General features: G+C 41.3%; 1 protein-coding gene across 1 annotated transcript; it reads right to left on the bottom strand.

The window, feature by feature from the left end:
- Positions 1 to 4214: 4214 nt before the first annotated feature.
- On the bottom strand, positions 4215 to 9439 carry g3bp1 (GTPase activating protein (SH3 domain) binding protein 1). Its single transcript, XM_072663264.1, has 12 exons — positions 9317 to 9439; positions 8150 to 8266; positions 7910 to 7991; positions 7632 to 7805; positions 7304 to 7394; positions 7121 to 7214; positions 6704 to 6914; positions 6411 to 6512; positions 6147 to 6267; positions 5316 to 5441; positions 5013 to 5122; positions 4215 to 4923 (listed from the first exon to the last, which is right to left on the bottom strand). Exons 2-12 carry the CDS (start codon positions 8242 to 8244, stop codon positions 4693 to 4695), a joined length of 1437 nt encoding a protein of 478 aa, XP_072519365.1. The 5' UTR covers positions 8245 to 8266; positions 9317 to 9439; the 3' UTR covers positions 4215 to 4692.
- Positions 9440 to 13035: the final 3596 nt, after the last annotated feature.

A 13035-nucleotide genomic window follows, 5' to 3' on the forward strand; every position in this document is an offset into this window, starting at 1 on the left:
TAGACTGCAAAAAAAAATAGCAAATTTAATTGAAATTTATTTAATACTTAATTTGTGACAGAACTACTGTGTGTGGAAATGCATCATACGCTACAGATGCGCTAGAGAGAGGTAAGCTTGGAAAACTACAGAATGCTCCTTTAATCAGATAAATGATACAGCACTAGGACAGATGTATGAAAAGGGAAACAGTAGAGCCCAGAATATACTGTGGCTTTAGATAGCTAGTTTGTTGCTGGCTCACTGGGCCCAGGGTTTTTGTGTTAAGGGTCTTCCAGCTGGTGGTCTGCTTGCGTCTAGGTTGTCGCCAGCTGTAGGAAGACATCTTGAGCACATGCAGGTCATTAGGGTGTTTTTTTTAGCATGCTAGAGTCATGGACAGAAGCTGTGTCAGGCCTGTACTGGAATACTAATGCTGGACCACCTGCTGGCACTCCAAACCCTCCCCCATCTACACACCCACAAGGATCCATCAACACACATCCCCCCCTTTTAACCCAATTTTTATACAGGACATGTTTTGGACATCCCCTGCAGTCCTACACCCAAACTACACACTAACACTATAAGGTATGGATTATTTCCTTATCTGAACTGTCAGAGCTGAAACTGAATTAGCACTCAGGCTCAGGTTCTTCTAGTGAGTCCTACACTCTTAAAAATGTCGGTTCTGAATGTTTCTGGCTCAGACACAAAATGTTCTAGGACATATCTTTACCTGCTGTAAAACGTGTACATTCCAGATAGGTGCTTTACATTACATTTACATTTACGGCATTTAGTTGACGCTCTGATCCAGAGCGACTTACAAGGGTACTCGTATTACAGAGGAGGGCCAATGTAGTGTTAGGAGTCTTGCCCAAGGACTCTTATTGGTGTAGCGCAGCATAGTCACCCAGACTGGGAATTGAACCCCAGCCTCCCACATGGTGTGGTAGCTAAGTGGCAGGTAGTGGTGTTATCTGTTGCGCCACACCAACCACCATATTTAACCTCGTATCAGGTTCTACACATCTACACATCCCCTATACAAAAGTGCACATCATAGCAAGGGGTTTCAAACATTCTGCAGCCTTTTTGTATGAAAAAAGAAACGTCCACAGACCCCCTACCTATTTACTTTTTTGAATACAGTCCAACTGTTCAAACCATCAAGTTTATTTGATGGGAGCACAGAGTTCTTCTTTAGTGATGTGCAGCTTTAGGCTTTTATCAATTCGCTGAGCTGCTAACACGTTATCCACATGCTCTGAAGGTTGTACGCCTCATTCTTGCTGTTGAAAATGCATTTCATGTTGACGGTGAATTCAGAGTGCTTTAAAACCTGATTATTTATAGACTTATTTACTGTTACCGATCTCACTAAAACCAAACTTGTGATGTAGTGTCATCATATGTGAAAATGAGTTGATACTCTTACCTCAAAGAGAGTATAGTTTCAGATTTACCTAGTAGTATCACATTGGAGTATGTCTCAAATTTCCTGATCTTTTCTAACTACTGTGTGGAAACTTATCATACACTACATATCCACTAAATAGAGGTGAGCTTGGAGAACTACAGAATGCTCCTTTAATCAGAGAAATATCACATTTTACTTCCATTCCAGTCAAGTCAAGTTTTATTGTCATTTCAACTACATACAGAGTACACAGTGAAACGAAACAACGTTCCTCCAGGACCATGGTGCAACATAGACAGTGCATACAAAACACAAGTGCAACACAAACAAGTACAGACAGAGCATAATAATAATTAGGGGTAGTGTGCAAATTATGCAGTGTGTAATAAATATTGAGTCCAGTGAGGTAGTAAAGTTATTTGTGCAAATGCTTTGTGCAAAAATGCTTTCCATATTATCTGGTGGAGAGAGAGAGAGAGAGAGAGAGAGAGAGAGAGAGAGAGAGTGTGCATGTAACAGAAAAGACATCAGTTCAGAAGTTGAGTTGAGGAGTCTGATGGCTTGAGGGAAGAAGCTATTGCAGAGTCTGGTCGTGTTGGACCGGATTCTGCGGTACCTTCTTCCTGATGGCAGGAGGGAGAACAGTCTGTGTGAAGGGTGGGTGGAGTCATCCACAATGCTGGTTGCTTTGCGGATGCAGCAGGCAGTGTTCATGCCATGCCTCAGCTTTGAAAGTGCCAAAGAATGCATTTACTGAGTATTTTAACCCTTTAATGCAGAAAGGTCTGTTAAACACGTAGGTGTGTTTCTCAGTAACTACAGGGACATCAGGACAAACTGGTGGGGCTATTCTTCGGTAATAGAAGTTTGTAATAGCTGTTTAAAGGGTTAAGTTGTTAACTGATGTACAGTATAAATAGTAAGAATTTACACTAGTTGGAGCAAAAACATTTTTACAAACCTATTTACAACCATGATATTTTACCTCAGAATTAAACATGCTGATTTTCCATTTATGGAGGACTTGTGAGAAACAGATGTTCCTTTCCTTGCACCTTTTCCGCCTGATGTGCTGTAAGCTAGCTCAAAAACTATAGTAGACAGTTAGCTTATAGCCTTGCCCCTACGCTTTCACAGGTTTGGCTTTCTCCAGTATTACCAGTAAATGAGCCGGTACATTCCCTTCTGGTGTGTGTTTAACTCCAGTTTGTTTTTAAGGGAACAGGCTAGCATTAGCTTTTAGCCTAGTGCTGATGCCTGTTTGTTTTATCATGTGCAGAGTTTAAGCTCCCCTTCCATGGTCTCGAGGCCTGGCTATAGCTTAGTAACCTGTATTCCCATAACTAGCAGTCTGGAGGTGATGTGCGGCTCTCCAGTATCAACACCATATTCTCCCAAAGTCTCAGTCGTCATTTACGGTTTCAGCAGCTTTGACTAGGGCTTTCACCAGACCTACAAAACAGTTTTGGGGTTTTGGAGTTTAGGAATTGGACTGTTTTTCAGTCCTGGTTTGGGACGTGACCTATTTTCATTTAAAGGAGAACACAACAGTGTTTGAGGTGTGTGATATAGCTGTCTTTATAAAACTGTGTCAAGGAAAACACTCGTTTCCATTCTAGGACCACTTTAAAGAACTACTTGCTAAAGGTTTTGTTAAAGCATAGTTTATTTAGGGATTGCTTTAAATAACTACCACTTTAGCATGGATAGTCAAAGTGGCATCCATTTGATGGCCAGCATTTTGGCCTCAAGACTGTAACCTCATTTTTTTTTAACCTCACTTTCTCCTTGCCTCTATTTATCTTTTGCACTTGTAGACATTTTCTATAAAAAGGATAAAAAAAAAGACGAGAATCTTAACAGCGAAGAGTGAATGTACTGCTAAAACCTCCCCCTGTAGATCTCCTTTATTTGGAGACCTCTCACCAGCAGAAAGATATTGATCCATTTCCTCCTGTTGACAGAACTGCTTCTCAAGGTTGTCCAGAAAAAGAAAATAATCTAAATGATTGATGATTTAGAAACCGGTCACATGTAAAGATGAATACAAATAAATTGGACATGGACCACTTGCATCTGGAAGGGGGTGGGGAGAAGAACAAGCCTTGCTGGTCATCCTTGACTCTAGCATGAATCTTGTGTCCAGCACCAAAGACTTTACCTTCAGTGCATATGGAATGTGCAGGAGTCCACCAAAACTCTACAAAAGAACTTAACCATAGTCCTGCAGACTTTACTCTTTTGTAAAAAGGAGTATCACAATACACTTCTGCAGGACCTGATCACCAGTAATTAGAGAAAGCAAGAAGCTCAGCATTTTACACTCACTCCAGACTGTTAGTAACACAAATACATGTTCAGCAGAGCACACACACACGAATCTGAACTTCAACCCCCATTCACCACCTTTGCAAATAAAATTACCAGCTCACAACCCAAAGACATGCAATATGCATCAAGCTCTTGATGATAAAACCCAATCCCCAGCTGTGTTTAACATTATTTTCTTGACAGCAGCAGCAGGATATTGAAAATCTTCACAGTCACGTAGGCAATCTGATTTCACATGTGAGCAGAGCTCCCTGTTGTGTTATGACCAAGACCATTCTGGCAGTAATGGGGAAAAGGAGGGGGAAGAAATATCTTGAACAGGTGCCTTGAGGTTCTGCCAGAACCTGAAAATGAGCTTTCTCAGATTGGATCTGGGTACATGTTCTCTGCATTTCTCTCCAATTTGCCCCTTAGGAGAACACTGCTGAGAACAAACACCCTGAACAGCACACCTTCTTTTAAGAACGCAGAACAGACACGATTCAAAACAGTACATCAAGTTTATTTGTTCTCTCGTCAGCAGAGTTGTTAAAATATGTCGTAATTCTTGATGAAGTGCAACAGTAGAAGGCAAACAGGATTCTTTACATGCTAGACAGTCACTCATACACAACCATGATTCGACTTGGCAACAATTCCAAATAAAACCATACTTGCACTTTGACCTGACAGCGGGCGCTAGCAATACACAGGATTGCCCGAGCAGTAAAAACACGTTCCTTTAAGAAACAGGGAGAGAACGCTAAAACCAAAAAAAGTTGGGTTTTACCTTTTCCACAATTCAAGTAGTTTTTGCTTGTCTACAACAAATTCAAGTTCAAACTCAAATACAAGGAGGAGTCCAGATAAAAGGGGAAGCCACTGCACAGCCCAGGGCGTGGCACGGAAACGGGGGATGAGGGAAGCCGTTTGTTACTCGGGTGACTTTGCATCAGCAGTGATTTGACATGAAAGCTGCTTCACTGACGTGGTCCCGCGTAGCGACCCTCGCTAGACCCTGCTCCACGACCAGCACCAAAGCTGGGCTTCTGAGCCATGCCGCCTCTGGGAGGTGGACCCCTCGGCCCTCCTATCCTGTCTCGTGGGCCGCCAGGGCCTCTGGGGCGGATGTCCCGCCGGTCTCCTTCACGTGCCGAACGGGTCTTCTTTTCTTCCACGTTAAGACGGACGTCACCGCGTAGCTTGATTGGCTGCGAAGGAGGTTTAGAGAGTTACTGCTTTGACTCCCTTAACATGCAGTAAAACAAGCATTGCATCTTGACACAGTCATCAGACTTACCCTGTTGCTCAAGATCTTCTGTACTGGTTCAGAGTCATCGAATACCACAAATCCAAAGTTAGGCAGTTTTCCACCACTGTTGATCCTCAACTCTAGTACGGTGCCATACTCTACAGGGAGAAAGTTTACGCCATTAACTCCACCTCAAAGCAGGATTGATTTCAAGACTATCAAAAACTGCTCCAATTTCGACCGCCATTTTTTGAACCTGACCCAACCAGTGCATTTGGCATGTTTTACACATTGAGGATTGCATGCATGCTAGTATGCATGTATGAAAGCATGTAATATTGAGACACTCACGTTCAAAGAACTCCTTAAGCTCAGCCTTGTCCACATCGTGAGGTACATTTCCTACGAAGAGCTGCTGGCTGTCGGGATACCTCACCACCCTCCTTACTTCAGACTCTCCACCTTCACCCTCTCGCACTGCAAACATACACATTGAAATTTTTAGAAATTAAGCCTGGACCAGCACAATAGCAATCCAACATTATTTATAATTTTAATTTGGTGGGATGAGGTGCAATTTGCTTAGCGCAGACAGGAGAAAGAGGCATAGCATAGATAAACAAGGGAAAAAGTGCTGCAGGCAGTCTTACTACATAGCAGGGCAATTTTTAAATTAAGTTACCAAGGAAAAAGGCATTCATGTGTGGGTCTTTTGTAATTACTTTGATTAAAAAGTCCTAATTACTTCCCCTAAGGGCATCCTTTTAAAAAAAAAAAAAAAAAAGGAAAAAAATATATATAAAAAAAAAAAAAAACATCCACCCCAAACAAACCTCACCCCCACCTCAGGTTTAGGCCCTAGCTGCTGTATGCCATCTGCTGCACATTCTAATGGAGCAGGCCAAAGAAACGGCACAGTATCTTGTGTAGCCATGGGATATGCAAAGCAACAACCTATCTGCAGTCACATGGCCAAACGCTCTTCTTTGAGCAGGTTTTCAGCAGTATAGCAAGAGGCCACTCAATCTTTTACCATCTTTTTCCACTGTACAATGAGCTAGTTTCACTGGGAATGGTCCACAATTTCTAATCACCCAAGTAGGTCATGCAACCCCAATACAGGTTACATTTAAAACGCTAAATTCCAAATATTCAGAATTAAGTGTGAACAGTGCTGCATACCTCCTCCTGGTCTTTGAGGTCTCTGTGCAGGAGGGGGACCTGGTCTTTGGTCACGTGGTCTCTGGTCTCTTTGAGGTCTCTGTGTTGTGGTCGGGACTTCTGCTTTTACTTCTACACGGGGCTGCAGGAATAATCATATTCAGTACAGGACATTTGCAAGCATGCATCTCCAAAGCATGCAAATACAACTGATCAAGACAACGGTATAGCCTCACAAATACAACTGGACATTAAACAACCAAAAAGCTGTTTATGACCGCATACCTGAGTTGCTGGAGCTTTGACGACATGAGGGGGAATTCCTGAAGGTGGCACAACTCCTCCTTGGGGGAGATTTTTACTGGTGACTAATGCCCATGAGAAAGGCTGCAAGACAAATGGGAAATCTTAAATCATACTTTTATAATTTGTTAAAACAAAGGGCTTTTAATTTGAGCATTAACAAAGGCATAACTAGTAAATAAAAACTTACAACTAGAAGGGTTAGGGAAAAAAAACCCACCACTTTACATTGGTAAGATTTACATTTACATAACAGCAAGATGAATAGGGCATACCCGGTTGTCTTCTGGTGCAGCAGGTGCAGGGTCAGCCGGCGTGGGCGATGGTGGGGCTCTCTGGGTTTTCTCCACAGGATGGGGCTCTGCCTGAATAACTGGCTCCTGTTTGAGCTCTACTGTAACTGGTTCAGGCTCTGGCTCTGGCTCAGGCTCAGCCTGGGGCTCTGGGGTTACAACCACCTCCTCCTGAGGGGCCTCTGGATCTGGGCTGAAATAGTGCACATACTCCTGTTACACCAGTTTGTCTAGGTCAGAATCTACAGTTTTCCATGCTATGCAAACTTCACCTTAAGCAAAACAGAAGCTCTTAATAAAACACGTTAAAGCCAACATCGCAGCTCTTTACGCCAGACTACTATAGGTAAGAATGAATGGTCAGATTTTAAAAAGGTCATCAAGTGGACAAGGCAGTACCATGGTGTCTGTTCGTAGAATGCAGCAGTCTCTTCTTGTTGCACCTCAGGCGAGTTCACCCTCTCCTCCAGCTCCTCCACTTCCTCTTCAGACTCTGTAAAAAAGAGAGATGAATGATGCCATCTGTGATGCACTGAGGTGGCCGCCACTAAAGGCCCTGTAAATAACGTTTCAGTGACTCACCCTCAGGAGGTTCGGAGTCTGAGTCCCCAAAGACCTCATCTTGATAGCGGAAAATGTCATTGTGTACATAAAACTTGTTTGCAACAGTGCCCTGAAACAAAAGGCATCCCAAATGAATAGGCATAATCCATTATGAACCCCAGACAACCATAAGAAACACTTCATCAAGAAACAAAGCATTAAACTGACATAATGAAGACACCTGGTGAACAAGAGGGTTCTGTTTGAGCCACAATATAATAACTCCGTCTGGGTTCTCATAAACCGACCACATTTCTGGATGTAATTACAGGTACAATAATCTGAAATACTGACTAGGTGTACATACCTCAGGGGCCAACACAAAGGTCTGCATGAATTTCCTCATAGGCTGCATATTGTTGGAGAGCTCTCCCATCACCTGCACTACCACACCTTCGTTTAGGGTTGCATGAGCATCAACATGCCTGATTTTAGTGTGGCAGTCTCGGAAGCTCAGTGCCATCACCTTTTTGTGAATCTCCTGTTCAAAAGAGAAGAAAATGGGTCAGACAAGCTTTCAGAAATGTATAAGGAGACAGAAAAATAAAGGTTTGAGAAGGAAAGGTCTTGATTAATTTCACATACCGACTGCCCATACACTGCCTCTTCCGGCTTCCCGTTGTTGTCCAGTCCTCCATGCACATAAGAGGAGTTCTTGCCATAAAACCTATGGAACAAAACCCAGGTAAGCACTTCCTTATTTCTACAGCCAAAGATCACTGACGCAACACACATTTTAAAACACATTTAAATGGAATAATTAGCATTTATAAAGCATGGGTTGACCAACTTTAAATTATACGTTTAAATAAGTGCTGAAATTACCTGTGCAGGTAGTCAGGAGCCTGGTTCAGAAGGGTGTAATACTGTCGGACAAACTCTCGCCCGACAAGCTGGGCACTTGGCTTCTCCATCACCATTTCTTTGGTCAACTGGTTTCAACTGAAACAGAATAAAATCGAGTGACCACTCCAGTAAGGCATATGGGGGGGGGGGGGGGGGGGGGACACACAATGGCTCCTAACCTCGTTACCTGTACAAACAAAACCTTAGCTAAGCCTACCGAGGTGGCGGCACATGGATTGCCCTTGGCTTAAATAACCGTTTGCTTCCAGGCACGTTTGGATCAGTAAACCTGGTTTCCAGGAGCAGCGGAAGGCACACCCTTTCAGTCCTCGTTAAGAAGGGGACGTGAGACGCTGCTAGCTAGCTCGCTCGCTAACCAGGCCCATGTGATTAAGCCATGCTCACTGATGCCTCGTTGCCAGCTTGAGACAGGCTTTGTTATACCCACGTTAACTGTGGCCAATCCGACAAATATTCATCGCTCCAGAAATTCAGAAACACGCTGGAAACCGTCGACTAATTCGATTTCCGGAATATCTGAGAGCGCATTTTCGAAAATAAGCACGTGTTCACCATTATTCCAGGTTAGCCGAGTTAGCTAGCTAGGCTAACCAGGCGCCGTGCCCTAGAACATCGGACACGAACAAAGTAGACTATATTTGATAAATAGATCGATATCTACAATTAAAATAACTAAAACTACATTAACTCGCCCATAACCTTAAAGTACAAACCGATCTTTTTCTAATCGTCTAACGTTGTTCATACGCGCTCCGGCTAGCCGGGAAGCTCGCTAGCTAGCCGATAGCTGATTGAATTACAATGGCTTTAGCTTAGCACGCTAGCTAACTAACTCTGCCATATCCTAACGCTCACACCGCTAAATTCGTTCAGAACAGCTCAATTACACACAGAGAGTCCGTATTTTGATCAAAGTGGCAGGATTAAAACGAAATAATCAACGCTGATTACTGGATTATTGAAAAACGCGGTCGGTAAGAGGAGACCGTCCATTAGCCCACATAATACCGAAGCCGCTAAGCTAAAAGCTGGCTAACTATCTACACGCTTGATTAAAACAAAAATCTGATTTTCCCAAACTAAAAACTGTTCATTTTGTTCACACTTCATGTTCAGACTGCTTACCAGGAGGGAGGATGTTCTAATTTCGTAGCGTAGAAACGTCCAGCGGGTTTATGTAATCGCCTCCTGCACCGGGTGGAGTGAGAATGGCAGCGCGTGCTTAGCCGGTTTCAAATTCGCTTCAACTGCGGCTGCGATGGAGCCGCACGCGATTAATGCAGGCCAATAGGCTCACAGCTCGGTGTCGATTCAACCAATCAGCTGCCGAGCGATGAGAGGCTCCGCAGAATCACCCAATAAAAAATGATCTTGCTAATTTCACACAGCCTTTTTAATAGGGTAATCCTGAAGGTGGGGGGTTGTCCATTTGATCACTGATTGGTTGTTTGGCATTAAACTCTATGGTGAATTTTATAGTACCAAATCTTCTGATCTAAAAGAAAATATTATATCATATAATAAATATAAGCGTAAATAGATAAGATAATACAAATAGTAAGATGGTATACTGTACAGTACTATAACCTAAAATTAGTATCATATTAATATAGAAGAGTGAATAGCGGAGTGATCACCATATTGACTTGTGTGCAGTAGTGTCTAAGCTTAGAGGTATCTTTAAATTATTAGTCTATTCAAACTAGCTGAGGTTTATCTTGGGTAAATAGCAAAGCACTTTTGTAAGTCGCTCTGGAAAAAAGTGTCTGCGAAATGCTGTAAATGTAAATGTAAATTATTAAAGACATGATTATAGTATGAACAGCTAACTTTAATATAAAAGCAATGTTGTACTGTACAACTTAATTAAATTATTCCATAGTTTTGCATTTGCTTTTTGTTTGTTTGCTTTAAACACAAAAGAACTTCTGTTTGCATTGCAAAAATATTAGACTAATTTTAATTATTACTATTAGACTAATTATAAGAGCAACTGTATATGTAACTGTATATATACACTGCATATATATATATATATATAAATCATGTGGGTTTTTTTGTTGATATAAAAGTGATATAAAATATCATCCAATGTGCATCCAACAGACAGCAGCCTAAATGTATTTAAACACCATGCAAATTCAATGTATTATCAGAAGATTATTTGATCTGTTATTATTATTTGTATGGTATATTATCTGCATTTATTTGTAAATAGAAAGTGAAACTGATGGAATTGAATCTGAAACTATTTAAACTCAGGACACCTCCTGTCCCTATAGGTGGTGTCGAACCTGATGTAGCTCCTCCCATTCGGCCAGAAGTGGGTTTTTTTTCTGATTGTTTTGGCCGGAAATAACACTACACAGGTGGTGCATCTGAGTTGTTCAGCACCAGAACTGCATGTTAAAGCCATTTTCTAATGAATTCTCCTGGAGCTGGAGTAAGAAACCCTGGATTATCCAATGCTATAGACTAATGTAAAAGTATTACTATGCTCTGTAGTACTACAGTATAAAAGCATGATTGGGTTACATGGTGGGGAGAGCACGGGGCAACCTAATGCAAGGTGAAATAAAGCATGGGTATTCTATGTAGTGAAACAGGTTGAAAGAAAACATGCTTTTGACCATCTTCTGAGTGTTGTTCCCAAATCAACATCATCTTTCTTTTCAAGATTTTAACAGCAATCAGACTGATGTTCCTCAACATTTAACCTGTGTAGTCTTGTGCCATAGAAGTGACTTTTTTAACTATTCGTGTTTTTTTTTTATTCAAAATTGTATAAAATACAGAAACTGGTCCAGATGAATTCTCATTATTTATGAGTCACAGAATTTATATTAATGCTATGTTCAGTAGCTGTCTTGGTAGCACACACTGTTGGGTTAGTCATAAGCATTGTTTACACTATAGCAATATGCACAGAACCCTGGCATGTCTAACCTCGGTATGAAGCCTTGCTGTGTTGCTCTAGTGTTTATCCAGTAAAAGTTGGATCAAACTTAATAAGAACAGTCTCATATTGGAAGTCTCATATTAAGACTTGTAATGGCTGTAGTTTACAAATTTCATATGAAATTCATATTTTAATGAAATCCAGCAGCTTCCCAGTGACATCTATTGAAATATACAACAGTTCTACTCCTGGACCAGAACTGAGAAACGTAAGTGCATGGTGTGTATCCTGCACTCTTGGCCAGTAGAATTGTATGTAGAGTGAAAAAGTTCTTTGCCTTAGAAAGATAGTGGAACCCTTCATAGTATTATATAGAACCATGCCAGCTGTTATGGTAATCATCATCTTTTCTAAAGAACCTTTGAAGAACCCCCTTTTCTTACAGATGTCACAAAGCCAAGACTAACTAAAGGATTAATAAGTCTGAGGGGACATGGATGCATTACAGCTGGACAGAACTAAAATGTGCAGGACAAAAGGTGACTCCAGGTCCAGGGTCAGCTTCAGTTATTGTAATGTAAGTTGTTTGTCCACTAGGGGGCGCCACATCCCATTCACAAGGACGCAGGGGGACGGGCCATTGAAAAGGCCACCATCACATTCTTATTAAAAGAGGTCAGCCGGGCAGCACTGGTTATTTTTAACTAATTACAGAATGTCTATGTGGAATTAACAGTAGCCTCCATATTTATTGCTATATATGAGCCAGGTCATTAGTATCTAGAATGTTTTAAGCTACTCACCACCTATCAGACCTATTTGTAGCCCACTAACTACCATACTTCAGTATTATTCTTCTAAAACTTTCCTTGCTGTATGAATGTATGGGTTTGCATGCACACACACACACACACACAAAAGTTCCTAATTTATTCCGTATGGGATTGGACAAGTTATCTGCATCGGCTTGCTCAAGGCAGGATTGGAAACTTGAGGTTTTCTCCTCCTCCCTGTTGTGGAAGGGGTTGGGCCGCTCGCGCTTTTTGTGCTTGGAGCTCTGCCATTGTTTGAGATTCCTGACCAGAGTGTCTGGCTAGAAGGGTAAAGCTGGTGACTGGGTGAAATCAGCTCACTGTAGCAGGGCTTTTCCCATGCCTGCACTGAGCCTCATTGCTCTACAGGGACCACTGACTAGTATTTCCCAGGATATTGAGCACACACACACATGTTTAGGGAATGAGACATGGATCTGCAGCTGGTTGTCAGTCCTGTGTTCAGGGACAGGGTTATGAAAAAGAATTTCAGCAATACTGCAGGGATTTAAATAAGATTTTTACACACTCTAAACAACATTTTAAAAAAGGGCTTTTTTATGCATCTAAATATCCATATTGAGCTTTTGGTACTATACAGTTCAACTCAAATACTACAGATTACTATTGCTACTAAAGGGCACGGAGCTAAAATGCATAGAGCTGTTCTACTCTACTCTTAGATTCTTTTATTATAGATTACTACAGCTACATTAGGGCACGGATCATACATATATACATACTCATATATTGTATATTACTATTGCTACTATAGAATCTACTCATATATTGTAGATTACTATTGCTACTGTAGGAGCTACTCATATATTGTAGATTACTATTGCTACTATAGGAACTACTCACTTTTTTATATTACTATTGCTACTATAGAATCTACTCATATATTGTCATTTACTATTGCTATTATAGGAACTACTCACCTTGTAGATCACTATTGCTACTATAGGAGCTACTCATATATTATACATTACTGTTGCTACTATCAGGCACTACTCATATATTGTAGATCACTATTGCTACTATATGGCACTACTCATGTATTGTAGTTTACTATTACTACTATAGGAACTACTCATATATTGTAGATTACTATTGCTACTATAGAAACTACT

Source organism: Salminus brasiliensis, chromosome 19 (genome assembly GCF_030463535.1).
Source record: "Salminus brasiliensis chromosome 19, fSalBra1.hap2, whole genome shotgun sequence".
NCBI lineage: Eukaryota > Metazoa > Chordata > Actinopteri > Characiformes > Bryconidae > Salminus > Salminus brasiliensis.